Source organism: Drosophila biarmipes, chromosome 3L (assembly GCF_025231255.1).
Source record: "Drosophila biarmipes strain raj3 chromosome 3L, RU_DBia_V1.1, whole genome shotgun sequence".
Classification (NCBI taxonomy): domain Eukaryota; kingdom Metazoa; phylum Arthropoda; class Insecta; order Diptera; family Drosophilidae; genus Drosophila; species Drosophila biarmipes.
The window spans coordinates 25,404,307-25,418,531 of NC_066613.1; the positions used below are offsets into that span (position 1 = coordinate 25,404,307).

At 48.1% G+C, this 14,225-nt stretch overlaps 5 protein-coding genes across 10 annotated transcripts; 3 read left to right on the forward strand and 2 right to left on the reverse strand.

Moving 5' to 3' along the window:
* The first annotated feature begins 190 nt into the window (after positions 1 to 190).
* Positions 191 to 4,100, forward strand: LOC108035461 (WD repeat domain phosphoinositide-interacting protein 2). 5 transcript variants are annotated; one of them, XM_017111103.3, is made up of 6 exons: positions 191 to 395; positions 679 to 776; positions 1,315 to 2,082; positions 2,766 to 2,924; positions 3,224 to 3,351; positions 3,434 to 4,100. In XM_017111103.3, exons 2-6 carry the CDS (start codon positions 706 to 708, stop codon positions 3,664 to 3,666), a joined length of 1,359 nt encoding a protein of 452 aa, XP_016966592.1. In that variant the 5' UTR covers positions 191 to 395; positions 679 to 705; the 3' UTR covers positions 3,667 to 4,100. The 5 variants fall into 5 exon arrangements, with proteins under 5 accessions (XP_016966592.1, XP_016966594.1, XP_016966593.1 ...); XM_017111105.3 differs by having other exon boundaries at positions 3,455 to 4,100; XM_017111104.3 differs by having other exon boundaries at positions 2,781 to 2,924.
* Positions 4,101 to 4,720: 620 nt separating this feature from the next.
* Positions 4,721 to 10,354, forward strand: LOC108035321 (mediator of RNA polymerase II transcription subunit 24). Its single transcript, XM_017110896.3, has 7 exons — positions 4,721 to 4,922; positions 6,609 to 6,695; positions 6,761 to 6,918; positions 6,977 to 7,819; positions 7,886 to 8,246; positions 8,305 to 9,122; positions 9,313 to 10,354. Exons 1-7 carry the CDS (start codon positions 4,833 to 4,835, stop codon positions 9,935 to 9,937), a joined length of 2,982 nt encoding a protein of 993 aa, XP_016966385.1. The 5' UTR covers positions 4,721 to 4,832; the 3' UTR covers positions 9,938 to 10,354.
* Positions 4,933 to 6,571, reverse strand: LOC108035319 (dnaJ homolog subfamily A member 3, mitochondrial). Its single transcript, XM_017110894.3, has 2 exons — positions 5,808 to 6,571; positions 4,933 to 5,756 (listed from the first exon to the last, which is right to left on the reverse strand). Exons 1-2 carry the CDS (start codon positions 6,403 to 6,405, stop codon positions 5,011 to 5,013), a joined length of 1,344 nt encoding a protein of 447 aa, XP_016966383.1. The 5' UTR covers positions 6,406 to 6,571; the 3' UTR covers positions 4,933 to 5,010.
* On the reverse strand, positions 9,995 to 11,579 carry LOC108035320 (nedd8-conjugating enzyme UbcE2M). Its single transcript, XM_017110895.3, has 4 exons — positions 11,327 to 11,579; positions 11,072 to 11,254; positions 10,688 to 10,989; positions 9,995 to 10,353 (listed from the first exon to the last, which is right to left on the reverse strand). The coding sequence occupies exons 2-4, from the start codon at positions 11,169 to 11,171 to the stop codon at positions 10,210 to 10,212; spliced, it is 546 nt and encodes a 181-aa protein (XP_016966384.1). The 5' UTR covers positions 11,172 to 11,254; positions 11,327 to 11,579; the 3' UTR covers positions 9,995 to 10,209.
* Positions 11,580 to 11,742: 163 nt separating this feature from the next.
* On the forward strand, positions 11,743 to 13,014 carry LOC108034524 (probable deoxyhypusine synthase). Of its 2 annotated transcripts, none has more exons than XM_017109448.1 (2): positions 11,743 to 12,004; positions 12,063 to 13,014. In XM_017109448.1, exons 1-2 carry the CDS (start codon positions 11,813 to 11,815, stop codon positions 12,975 to 12,977), a joined length of 1,107 nt encoding a protein of 368 aa, XP_016964937.1. In that variant the 5' UTR covers positions 11,743 to 11,812; the 3' UTR covers positions 12,978 to 13,014. The 2 variants fall into 2 exon arrangements, with proteins under 2 accessions (XP_016964937.1, XP_050742633.1); XM_050886676.1 differs by having other exon boundaries at positions 11,859 to 12,004; positions 12,074 to 13,014.
* Positions 13,015 to 14,225: the final 1,211 nt, after the last annotated feature.

Genomic DNA, 14,225 nt, shown 5'->3' on the forward strand with positions numbered 1-14,225 from the left:
GGAAATGGTGTTTGGAGGAAATACCCGGCAGAGAACAGCCATTCGGCGTTTGTAAAACCTCAAGGAATATTGTTTTTCTCCCCTCTTTGTAGGCCAAGGCTACTTTTGTCAGTGTAGCCAGGCGACCCTTTCCAACACTGGACAATGCAACTCTGCATTTCGACTCGCACGCCCTGGTTCCCTCTGTTGCTGTTCAACTCGTCTTTGTGTGGGTGCTGGTGTGCGTGCGAGTGTGTGCAAAACAGAGCGAAAACAATTGCGCGACAAGAAATCCAAATATCATTAAATATTACGTGGCTTCAGTTAAGTAAACGTCTTTCAGCCAACCACTAGCAGTCGGCGGTGTCCTGCGAGTATCGAGAGCTCCGAGACAGAGGCGTTAGCGTGGCAAAGAGGTAAAAATAACGATTCCCAGTCACGTATTGTGTGTTTCGCAAGCGAGTGTGTGTGTGTGTTTTGTTTGTTGTTGTTGGTTTTATCAGCAGCCCCAAAAGGTGTACACACACTCGTGCATAGTTTGTTATTGTATTTATTAACATATATTTACTGCTCTGGCCCACGCTTTGTTTGCGCCACTCGCCACTCCGTAATGCGCCATCGGGCGAGGGGAATCGGGACACATCCATCCCATCCATAAAGTAGTAATACGGCCCACGATTAACGCCCAATCTGTTGCAGGACCCCAGCCCCTCCCACACAGACACCATGATGAGCCTGCTCGGGCGCCCCGATGTGGATGCGGGCGAAGTGTTCGTCAACTTCAACCAGAACATAACGTAAGTGACAGTGGGCACTCGATAAGGGAGACGGCGTAGGAGTTGGGAAAATCCGCAACATCATAGCTCTTTTTTTTATTTTTACAGCGATACTTTAAATATTATACTTACCTCTAAGAAAACACATTACTCAAGTAAATAATAAGTAATATACCAAAAAATTAAAAGATATAATATAATTTTTGGCTCATGCTCCTTGTCTTGAATTTCATAGATAACAGATAAGCATAACCCAAGTCCCTTTGGGGCGCCTTATCAACATTCTATAAATATAAATTAAATTTAATTTAAATTCAGTTTGTTACATATTCATACATACCTGAATTGTGCTTTATTTATATTTATTTAAACATTGCTAAAAATAATTTAATATTGTTTCATTTTCTAAGAAGGAACTTTTTTTTTGGAGAATGTATTGCTTTTATATTTGTGTTAAAAGTTTTCCTAGTGACTCATAGTTTCTCCTAATCTAATTTAATGTCATTGGTTTAACTCCGCTTATTACTGGCAATCCTAATCACACTTGCCGCCCTTTCAGTTCTCTGGCCGTGGCCACCAGCGGCGGCTACAGCCTGTACAGCCTGGGATCCGTGGACTCCACGCTGGACAAGATCTACCACACGAGAAGCGACGAGCTTTTTCTCATCGAGCGCCTGTTCGAGAGCTCCCTGGTGGCTATAGTTTCCCAGCGTGCTCCGCGCAAACTGAAGGTGTGCCACTTCAAGAAGCAGAGCGAGATCTGCAACTACTCGTATGCAAACACAATTCTGGCGGTGAAGCTCAATCGCGAGCGGTTGATCGTGTGCTTGGAGGAGTCGCTGTACATCCACAACATCCAGGACATGAAGGTGGTGCACACCATCCGCGACACGCCGAGCAATCCCCAGGGCCTGTGCGCCCTCTCCTCGTCCTCGGAGCACTGCTACTTGGCCTACCCGGGCAGCGTGACCTCCGGCGAGGTTCAGATCTTCGATGCCATCAACTTGCACGCCAAGACCATGATTCCCGCCCACGACACACCGCTGGCGGCTCTGGCCTTCAGTCCCTCGGGCACGGAGATTGCCACGGCCAGCGAGCGCGGCACGGTGATCCGCGTCTTCAGTTCCCAGGACGGCAGCCGGCTCTTTGAACTGCGGCGGGGACTGAAGCGCTGTGTGTCCATCGTTTCGCTGTCGTTCAGCACCTGCGCCGAGTATCTGGTGTCCAGTTCCAACACAGAGACGGTGCACATCTTCCGGCTGGATCGCAGTGCCACGGAGACGGCCGAAGGCCATGGCGGAAAGCAGTCGAGCGACGACTGGATGGGGTAAGCGGTGTTGGATTTGAATAGCTCAAATTCTGTTTTGTAGCTTTGTAGATAGTTGTACTTACTGTACTCTGCGGTTTTGGCTAAGGGTCAACTGTAAAGGTGTGGGTGCTATGTACATATTCGATGTTACCTCTACTATGTTCCGTACCAACCCCATCCACTATCATCCATGGCTTTTTCAAATTCGAAATATTTCTTGTAACATCCATTTGTCACAAAGTATTGAGCTTCACGTTAAAGTCATTGTGGATACATTTGAAATATTACTTTCATCGACCATATCCCCAAATTCATATAAACAATTTACTTTTTTTTTTAAATTTATTTAAACATAATTTTTATTCAAATGCATTGTCTCTAAAACGGAAATTTCAGTTAAAACATCTCCTTGAAATGCCAGAACAAAACATAAATAAACGTAGGGAATCTTAAAATGTCTATATCGCAATAGAAAGGCTGCATGAATTGTTGAAAGCCATATGGAGGACCGGACTGGGTCGGAGTAACTTTTGTATAGGACTTATTACTTTTGATTTTTCCTCTATTTCTCGTGTGGCACTTGACATTTATCTATTTTTCTTTTCTTTCATTTTGCAAAACCACCAAACACGAACCAACCAACCACCTCAACAACAACAACCACAACTCAACCACTCACCAAATCTACTCTCTCATGCAAGTTACTCGTTTTTTAGATTCTTGAGCAAAACGGTCACCAGCTACCTGCCCACGCAGGTGACCGACGTGTTTAGCCAGGGCCGGGCCTTCGCCTCGGTCACTTTGCCGGAGGCGGGAGTGCGAAGGATGTGCGCCATTACCACGATACAGAAGCAGCTAAGGTGAGTCTTGGATCGGTGCGCGACTGCAGGTCAATTTGCACAGAAAATTTGGAAAAGCCTCCGCAACACGCTACCTAGATCAGTTCCTTTTTACGTGTTTTCAGAACAGAAGTGCCATAAAGCCAGGCTGAATCCATGGGTAAAAAAACGATTATCCATTTTCTGTGACAAAAGTACTTAGAATTTTAGTGGTAGTTCTAAAGGAATATTCTAAGAAAAGTAGTAGTTTTACACCAACTGCAAATTGGCCTGCAAGCAAACATGTCAGTTACTAACCCTGGGTTTTCCTGCCTTTCCAGACTGCTGATTGCCTCGCAGGATGGGTACTTGTACGTGTACTCCATTCCCACCGTCGAGGGCGCAGAGTGCCAGCTGATAAAGAGGCACGACCTGCGGCTGGAGGACCACTACGCCATGGATATCAAAGGTGCATAAACAGTTCGCTTCTCGCACACACTCCACACTCACACACATCCCAACCAAACCCACAATCGAAACAAATTCTCTAGTTGATTCACCTCAAACTCTAGGCCTGAACAGTGGCGTGAGCATCGGCGGAGCAGCCGGCGTTCCGCCCGGTGGTGCAGGCGCAGGCGGGGCAAGCGCCGGCGGAAGTGGTGGTGGTGATGGCAAGTCGGCGGCTCCAGTTTCCGGTGGCAGTGGTGGCGACAAGCCGGGCGGCTCCTATGCGTCGGCCGTGAAGGGAGACGAGCCAGCCGGACCATCCTCCTCCTCCGCCTAGACAAGGATAATGATCAAGAACACAAGAGATGCAGAGATGGTAAACGAAACTCACTCCTCAAAGTACTATGGACGATGATGCAAAGTGATTGCGATGATGCTTGGCGACTGGCGACGGCGGTGACGACGGTGGCTCTGAGGCGTCAAGCGTATTTAAGTAAATAAATAGGTCATAGACTTAATTTAGCTCTTAACGTTGTCAGCGATGATTCTTCCTCGTTTTGTACCAGCAACAATTCCTTTGTACCGCCTCTCCCTACCCAAGCAATTTTTTTAGTTTTAAGCCCCGTTCCTGGCGCTGCCATTGGAATAGGAAATGCTTTTGTCATACACTCCTAAGTTAGTTGTTAATTAATAATTTAAAACGATTTATAGATTGGCTTTGATATTTGAGTTGCCTGCTTTTTATATAAAATAAACGGCCTTTGCAAATTAGTTTTATTTTTCCATACCAAGCCCTCATCCCTTGACAATCCACCGAACTCGATTTAAATGTAAAGTTCTCGCCTAGCTATTGTTTAATCACATCGAAGTATCTCGATTAAGCACTTCACCACACACAACCCATGTATTTAATCTTCAATTCGAAATCAAACATTCAGCAAACGACAGATGAGTGAAAAAAAATTCGAAAAAATCGGAGTGCTATGGAGGAACAATTTTCGGCATATATATGAATAGGATATATTTTGTACAAAGTCAAATATTTTAGATCATAATATTTAAAAGGAAAACAGTTTACAAAAGAAACTCATACGCTACTTTATTGTATTCAATAAATTATTTGAATTAAAATGTGTTCATGTCAATCTGGGCATCTATCTGGATCAATAACGTTGATTAATAGGTAATAGTTTTATTTAAACAATTTTCTAAGCTAAACTTCCTGCTAAAAATTCGATTTTTAAAAATTATTTTAAATTAAAATTATTTAATTTAACTAATTTGGCGGTAAAACGGTCAAATGTTGAGGCGTTGTTCAACACTGACTCGCCAGATATCGATAACCATTGTCTGTATCGAAGACCACATCTCCGGCGCGGCATCGGGTTTTGCCCATCACTAACAGCGGAGTCCAAAAACGAAAACAGCGGAAAGGTTTTTGTCAAACAAATCGCGAGAAATACGAGAAATTTATTAAGTTTGGATACTCCCTGGACGCGCGAGATGAAGGAGAACAACAAGATCCTCCAGCTCATCTATGTGGCGTGGCGCGAACGCTGGTCCGACTCCCAGTGGGGCATCAACATTAAAAAGGCAAGGCTCATCCAACCAACGATCAATATTCGTGTCTGGTCAATATATTAGAAACGGAATCAACCTGTACATTGAGAATTTAAAGAGTTCAGGAGCCCGCCTCCTTGCCCTTGGCCTTGGGCTCGAAAACCGGATCCTCTGCTTGGGACAGGGCCAAAACCAGTTGTCGCTGCTTCACGGAGAGATTCCGGGGAATGCGCACCTTCAGGGTGACGATGTGGTTGCCCACGCCCTCCTTGGAGCGCACGCCCTTGCCCTTGAGCAGCACCTGGGTGTGCGACTGGGTGCCCGGCTCCACCCGCAGCTCCACGCTCTCGTACAGGCCACGCACCTGGAAGGTGCCGCCCAGGATAGCCTCCGAGATGTTGAGGTGCTTGTCCGTCAGGATGTCGTTGCCTACGCGCCGGAAGTACTCGCTTTCGGGCACTGTCAGGCGGTATGTAACCTGCTGCTTGGTTGCCGGGTTCACGAGGCTCACCACATCCCCGTCCCGCGATCCGGCTGGCACTGCCACCATCACATCCACGCTGGACACCACAAATCCCCGATTGGCACAGGTTTCGCAGTCATTTCGATTCGTGAACCGCTTACCCTTGCACTGCGTGCACGTGTTCACCGACGAGAAGGTGGCCGTTTTGGTGGTCACCTTGCCAGTGCCATTGCAACGCCGACACGGCTCCTTGCCCACATCCCGGTGCGCCATCAGCTGAGACTTGCCCTTGCAGGTCTCGCACTTTCGCAGGTAGCGCAGGTCCATACGCTTCTTGCAGCCCACTGTCGCCTCCATGAAGTCTAGTGGCAGATCGAACTCGTTGTTCTTCAGTTTGTTGATCTCTGAAAGAGATTTTAGAAGAGGATTCAGAAACCAGCTTCAACCTTGCTTACCATCATTTGCCGTCTTATCCGAGTCGAACTTCTTGGCCTCCTCGAGGTCCACGTTCATGGGATTGCCTGCCTGTTCCAGAAAGGCACGTTCATCTTTGATTCCACCCAGCTGATCGTACTCCAAGCGCTTCGTCTCGTCGGTAAGGATGTTGTAGGCGTTGGACAGCTCCTGAAAGTGCTTCAGCTTTTGCTCCGAGTGCGTGGAGTCCGGATGATAGCGCTTGGCCAGCGCATAGAAGGCCGAACGGATCTGCTGAATAGAGGCGTGCCGGTTGACGCCCAGCACCTTGTAGTAGTAGTCCTTGGGCATGCCGCGGCTTTGCGAGGACTTAACGGCCGGAGAGGTCACACGTTGGGGCGTTGATCCCGCTGCCGGTCGCTTCGCCTCCCGCTGGCGATCTGGATAGTAGGCCTGTTTCGTGGTCCTGAATTGGTATTGACTGACCAACCGCATCCAGATCCAGCAGGCGGCGACAGCGGGAGCACGATCCAACTCCAGCCCAGGTCCTGCCGTCCTCCTGCAGCCCCCCGTCGCCGTTCCGCCGATCAAAGTGCTCAGTGCGTCCCCGGTACTGCGAAAGAATTTTAAACGAAACATCCCTGGTCGCGTAACAAAGGGTGCAACTTTGTATGATAATATATAAGTGGAAATCCTAACTCGATGTACTAGTTGTTCTGTATATGTAGTTTTTTATGGGAATATGACCCCTTTATTGTGTGGAAGTCTGATAGGAAAAGCAAATGTCTCATCGTCAGCACTGTAGTGTAATGTATTGCTCCTTCTGTTGACTACTTTTTCAGGTGCTGCCCAGGGGAGTCAGCGGAGATGTATACAATCTGGCGGATTGTCTTATGCAGCAGGCTCTTATTGGCTCCACAGCAAACCCGGTGAGCATTATGGTTGATCAAATAATGTAGTTTATTTATTTATAAAATCCATTTATCCCTTACAGTTGGTTCTTAATTACCTGAAGCACTCCCTGTGTGCCCACCTCGTCTCGCATGCCGCTGTTCTTCGTTGCATTGCCAAATATGACAAATTGGAGCGCGTTTATTGCATCACAGCGCTCCTGGAATTCCTAGCAAGCATTGTGGATGGTGTTACCTGCCGGTAAGTTTCTTAGCCTGTCATAGATACTTATTTACTCATTAAAACTAAACTTTTGCAGCATCAAATCTGAAGAAGCTGTGCTGCCCAGTTCCGTGGTCCACTTGGTCTATTGGCTGTTCCAAATCTTTGCCAGAACCGTGCAACATTATGAACTCTATGGAGAGATCAGCGCAGAGCAATCATACATGCTGGACCAGACCTGCGTGGTCATAGACCGTCTAAGCCAGCAGCAATTTCTGCTCTCCATGTTGTACGTGGGGTGCCACGAAGAGCTCGAAGTATGCGGACGGATTCGGGATAAGTACGCCAACATCAAGGGATCGTTGACGAACTCCAATTTTACTCTAAATTCGCCAAGCGTGGAGCAACAGCTTCAGAAACTGGCCTTCATTGAAGCCAAGCACCTGGACATGCAGTCATTGAACTCACCGCCAACGCTGGAAAAGATCTCGTGCTGTGTGCAACCTTTGCTGGCGGTTGAAGTGCTGCTCAATCCATGCAAGGACACCAGCTACTACGTGGCCGAGTTGCAGATGCTGCAGCGATTGAAGAGGTACTCCAACACACGCCTCTTCTATGAAATCATCCGTGCTGGATTCCTCACGCTAAGCAATGTTGCGGATACCAGTCCGGACACCATGTGGGGTGCCTTTATGTTCTTCAAGATGCCGCACATCATCAAGCAGCTGCACGCACTGCAGCGGATGCCCGGTGAGCAACCACCGCCGGCAGATTACATACCCGAATTGGTTGAGGCTTTGGAGCTGCTCATCGAGGACAACCTGCTCCTGGACTTCATGGACACGAAGTGCTCGTGCAATATGATCGAGTTCCTTCTGAATGACTGGACAAAGCAGCAGCTGGTCAGTGATGTTCATGTGAAAAAATTCGCCAGTCAGAGGTAAGTCGAGATATAATGAATTTGTTTAATTAATCCTGATATCTTTTATTTAAATTCCCCCACCAGGGAAGCCGCTTCTCAGCTACTGAAAAAATGCGATAATGGCCAACAGACACCCTCCAATATCAACTTTATCAAGCGGGCAGAAGTTCCTCTTTCGGGAGTGCTGAAGACGCTGTGCACCAACAAGGTGCAGGACATGGTGAATGTCCTCTGCCAGGTGCCGGTGGGCAATAGCTTTGAGTTGATACTTTCGGTGGCCACCGTCGAAGGACGCCTCAAGACATTCGTCTCCCGCCTGATCCAGTGCAATGAGAACTCCAAGCCACTTCCGGGCGAGCTGGGCAAGCTGTGCGTCATCCGTTCAACGCTGTTTGATGTCTCGTTCCTAATGTTGACCAGCATTGTGCAGACCTATGGATCGGATGTACTTGAATACCCTTTAAATCCTCCTCATTAATACTAATGGGTATTTCTTCTTTCAGGTCGTTTTATCGGAGCGTGGTGACTCCTTCTTTGAGAAATGGGTGCGGGAGTGCATGGTTGAGCGGAACAAGCTGAAGAACCCGCGCCAAATCCTTGCCCTGTGCGACGACAGTATTGTGGATGAGCTACTGCTCAGTTTGAGCAAACCAGAGGCAGCGCAACTGAAGCCAAGCAGCCTGAGTTGGCAGGAGACCTGCCTGAATCTGCCAGGGGTGCTCCATCATGTGCTCATAGCTTGGGAGCAGGAGACCCTCTCTTCGGCGGATGTAAAAAGTATTCTGGACAACATAAAGCGGCGTCTTTTTAGCTTCTCCGTTTGTGCCACCAGTTTCCTGTGTGCCTACATGTATTCGGTGAAAGAAACAGAGCTCCTGAAGCCACTCAACATGATACAGCAGTTCTTGGCGCCGTTGACCAGCGAGGAACTGTCCAGCCAAGAAAATGCCAAAGAGCGGCTAGCTCTGTCATATCAGATCATCAGAAAAATGCAACACGATGTGCATCCTGCCCCAAGCACCAAATCCCGCCTAATTTCGCACTCCCCGCTGGTCGATCAGTTTCGAGAGGTGTGGCGAACCGTAATCGATGCTGGCCACCTGCCCGTTCGCGCCGCTCAGTCACTGGAATCGATGCTGCTGGCTGGCGGAGCGGCGTGGCTTTCCACGCAGCTGGTGGAGCAACTCCTGGCCTGCAAGTACACAAGGGATATGTCCCGAACGATGGACGTGGTGTTTGCCATCATGCATCTCGACATCGAGAAGACCACGGAGGCGCTGCTGCAGTACGTGGTGGCTCCAATCATACTCCGTCGACAAGGGTAAATATTAATCCAAAATTCTTTTAGTCCTAGCATCGCTTAAAGAAAACTGCTCAAATAATCTTATATATGTGTATGTTACATTGTTTATTTATATTCATAGAATTTAATAAGTGGCGATCTAATAGGAAAAAGATGAAACTGCGGTTATAGAACTCTTCTTTATAATTTAATCATCTCTCCATTTTAGTGAGGACATCAATGAGCCCCAATCCCTGGTGCTGGCCCGCTTGTGTGTATACTGTATTATTTCCTGCCTGGAAGCCCGCAAAGGGAACGCCTCCTCCGCCTTGACGGCCATGAAGAAACGATCGAGATCCCACGATGAGGAGGAACTGGCAGCAAATGCAGCCAAAGTGCGCAAGGTGATTGGTGATGGCAGCGACAACTCCAGCGATTTTACTGATCCAGCAGCTGGTGCTGGGTTTGGAGCTTTACTGGGATCCACGTCCGCCACCGAACTGCGTACCGCGCCAGTTACACTAAAGGAGCCCCTGCAGACGAGCGTGCAACATATTTTCGGGGTGTTCGTGCAGTTCGTCAGTGGAGATGAATTGTCGCCCAAGGCAGTTTTTGTCTACCAGTTCATATCGCTGCTGGTGGAATGCGGTGGCGAGCGGGTGGCTCCCGTGCTACGCCTGCTGCCCACCAGCCTGGTGCAGCAGCTGCTCAAGGTTCTGGTCACCGACGACATACGAGTGGGTCTGATCAGCAGACTTTACGACCTGAGACTCCAGGCAGGAAGGCAGTCGGCGGTGGCCGATTTGTGTCTGTGGCGGAATATGCAGATGGCCAGGCACAGCATACACCTGTGAGGAATTTAGAGAAGTGCCTCTCCAGGCGAGCCGATTAAGATTAAGAGACGGGCGGGCGAAATTGCTAAATGAATTGTATTAAAAACTAGAAATTGGTGACTCGACTCGGCTACTTCTTCGCACGCAGTGGATTTTGCTTTCGTTTATTACAATAATTTGTTGTCGCCGATTTTCGTCTGTGTTTGCATCATCATCATCTTCATCTTCTCCAGTTAGCGGGTGTAGGGAGGGGTGTAAGGGCAGGCTTAAAGTAAGAGACCGGATTCCCTATATCACTTGAGCAGACAGCACTCGAAGTAGGTCTCGCCCACACAGCCGCCGCGCATCGCCTTCTTCACATTGCTCTCGAATTGGCGGCGATTGGTCTGCAGGACGTCGGCCGCCTCCTTGTTGAGCGGGTCCTCGGGATTGGGTTCCTGCAAGCAGTAAATTGGGGGTTTGTTAGAATTCATTAAATGCTAGTCCTAAGCTTATTTTGATATTCTTAAAATGCCTTTTGTTTTAATCTCACATATTTATATACTTTTTTAAATTTGTTCTTGTAAAATAAAGATAATTTAAAGAAAAATAATTTCTATTGGATTAAATATACGATAAAATAAGTAAAATGCAACCTCAACTTATTTTTTTGGGATATTCCAAGACCTTCATTATAAAATGTTAGATCAAATATGATCAAAATTGTAAAACTATATAAGTAGAGAAGATACACTTCCTATCTTGAGAATCTCCCCCATTGCGAATACGAACCAAAAATAAAAACTGCAATCCATAGACGATGGAGTTGATGTTCAGCACTGGGTTCCAGTCCTCGCGCAGAATGTTGAGGCAGACGTTGCCCTCCAGGTCGATGTTGGGATGGTACACCTGGGTGGCGCACTTCACCTTGGGCGGCTCGTGCGGATAATTGGATCCGACGCGGAAGTTGAACACGAAGCGCCCGTCTCTGTAGAAGCCCTCGTCGGGCGAGATGATCAGCTTGAAGTTGAGCAAGTCATCGGGATCGGGAAACTCTGTGGCGCAAGTGTTTGGCAGGTTCAGTTCGTTAATATCTGGGGGATGAAGGGCAGGCAAAGATGGATGAATAATGCTCATAGATAGGTGGTTAAGATCCAGTGGATAGCCAGGTATTACCTTTCTGTATGCGCAGCTGGGCAGCGGAGGACTTCTTCTGCTGACTGCCCTTTTGTTCGCCGTCTTTCTTCTGCTGCTTCAGCGTGAATAGTTTAATCATCTTGGCGTCCTCGTCTCGCTGGCGTTTCTTCTTCTGCGTTTGGCTGCGCTGGGATGTGTGGTTCTCTGTTGGACTTGTGATGCCTAGCGGGCGGGGGGCAGTGTTCGAAATGTCAGTGGCTGCTCGGCAAGGGTTTGTTTGGTTATTGTGCCTACCTTTGGCTAAAGATCTGATGGTAAAATCACTTCGAGTGCTTTCTTTCCTTTCCTTGTTTCTGTCTGGCGATGGCAGCTGCCAAGCGATAGGTATGAGTAATCGATGGTTGCTCCCGATGATAGCGATGGCCCTGGGCAGATAGGTTCGCAGTGCTGGTAAGCGGTTTTGGTTCCCGGCCAAGTCTGTGGGTTCAAGGTTAGAGATTTAAATGTATGCCAATAAAAAACGCCAAATTTAAATGTTATTATTAATCTTATTTAAGAGTTTAAACTTTCCTGCTTGACAAATATTTCAAAGCAAATTCAAAGTGCGCTGTGCATAATAATTTAAAATGCCCTCTAAAATGTTAGCTTTTTTCCAGCTAGTTTCAGCTACTTAAGAACTGCCATCTCCAACGGGAACCAGGGCTGCCACAACCAGCACATGTTTATTTCCGGCCAAAGCTCCCATTGCGTTGTTTATTTTGAATTTATAGTATTTTGACCATGTCGACAGAGCCAGCGGTGGCCAAGGATGCAGTGCTGAAGCGCAGTGAGGCTCTGGCGGAGGACACGCCCCAAGTTCGAGGCTACGACTTCAACGAGGGCGTGGACTACAGTAGGCTCTTCGAGTCCTATGTGAACACTGGCTTCCAGGCCACAAATCTCGGCCTGGCCATCCGCGAAATCAACAGAATGGTGAGTTAGATAGCTCAGAACTATGCTCCGAAATGGTGCAAACCCCTAACACTGGCAGCTGGATTGCAGGGACCAGCCACTGGAGGCCGATCAGGTGGACAGCCATGAGAGCGACGACTTCATCCGGCGGAGGAGCAAGTGCACAGTCTTCCTGGGCTACACGTCCAATTTGGTTTCATCGGGCATGCGGGAGACCATTCGTTTCCTGGCCGAGCACCGCATGATCGACTGCATTGTGACCACAGCCGGCGGCGTGGAGGAGGACTTCATTAAGTGCCTGGCGCCCACTTTCATGGGCTCCTTTGAGCTGAGCGGCAGGGATCTGCGCGATCGGGGAATCAACCGGATTGGCAATCTGCTGGTGCCCAACGACAACTACTGCAAGTTCGAGGACTGGGTGATGCCGCTGCTGGATGAGATGCTGGCGGAGCAGAAAGCCCAGGGAACTGTCTGGTCGCCGTCAAAGATCATCAATCGCTTGGGCGAGCGCATAGAGGATCCCAGTTCTATTTACTACTGGACCGCCAAGAATCAAATACCCGTCTTTTGTCCCGCCCTGACGGATGGCAGTCTTGGCGACATGATGTACTTTCACTCCTTCCGGCAACCCGGACTCGTGGTGGACATCCTGTCCGACCTGCGGAGACTGAACACCATGGCCGTAAAGGCAGTCAACAGCGGGATGATCATCGTGGGCGGCGGCGTCATCAAGCATCACATATGCAACGCCAATCTGATGAGGAATGGTGCGGACTACTCGGTGTTCATCAATACCGCCTCGGAGTTCGATGGCAGCGACAGTGGCGCCCGGCCGGATGAGGCCGTATCCTGGGGCAAGATCAGGAAGGATGCCACACCCGTTAAAGTCTATGCCGAGGCCAGCTTGGTCTTTCCCTTGATTGTGGGCGAAACCTTTGCCAAGCGACACCATTGCGCCGGCAAAGAGTTGCCCCGAGAGACTAACCAAGTGTAAATATATATGCTAGAAAACAAGGACAACGCAATCAACGCAAATGTACAGATGTAACTTATTAAGGAACGGTGCTGGGCCGCAGATGGGTCGTGTTGCGAGACCGGAATGGGAGAATGGTAGAACGGGAGTCCCCGAAGTGTTATGCCCCGCCCAGATGCAAACTGTCCGGGCAGGAAGCCATTAAGCGTCGTCGGAGATGTTGGCTGCATGTGATAAACACCATCGGCAGCAGCCCTGCACTCGGGCACCACCTCCTGTGGGCAATTCACATTCCGCCGTAATGGTTCTGCCGGAGTCGCTTTAGTGCTGCAAAAATGCAACTTTTGCCGGCGGCCGCAGATGCTATGTATACTCCTGCTGCTTGCCATAGTTTTACGCAAATATTCCCTTACTTCTGGCCCTAATTGTTTGCGCAGTTCGGTCTTGTTGGCCGGAAATTGCCCGGGACGGAACAGTGCATCCGCATAAGCCCACGAAATTTGTCATTAATTTTATGCCACTATGTAAGCGCTCGGCTTCCGTCACTTCCTGAAATGTTCCTCCACTTTGGCCAACCAAACTTTGGCTGTCTCTGTACGCATCATTAAAGCCAAGCGGAAAGTTTTTTCGCACACTTACTTTTTGTCCCCTCTTTTTCCGCCTGCATCGACAGTTGGCGCAACATATTTTGAGCTATTGTCAGGCGGCAGCGGAGAAGGATGGACTAGCCGAAAGTTTGGGGATTGCAGGGGCACTGCATTTTCTCTGACAACTTTTGCCCAACTGCTTGCAACTTTTTACTGGCTTTTCGGAAAATGAATGGTTTTGGGGCTGGGCTGGGGCAAAGAAAAACTACTTAAGCGTACATATGACAAGAATTGTGTTGGCTTTATCAAATTTTTTGAAATTTATACGCCTTTCGAGGCGAAAAAATGGTGCAAAGTTTGAATGGTGCGCATTCGTATACTTCTTTATGAAAAATTTAAGAAAATTAAAAAGTTTCTGAGGCAATGTGAGAATTTTTAAGTATTTTTTTAAACGATTTCATAAATACTTTTAGATAATGTTGATTGCGGCACTTAACTAACTTCTTATTGAGCTCAGAATGTTTTCTTAAGCTTAAGCATTTCGGCTATAAAAATATTTTATTTGTTTGAAACTATTTTCGCTGCCAAGAAAATCAATTGCACTTATTTTTGCAAAGGCTATTATCGACAGTCAGCCATCGTTAAGAAGTGCTTAACTGCATGTTGTCATAACCAACGGCAC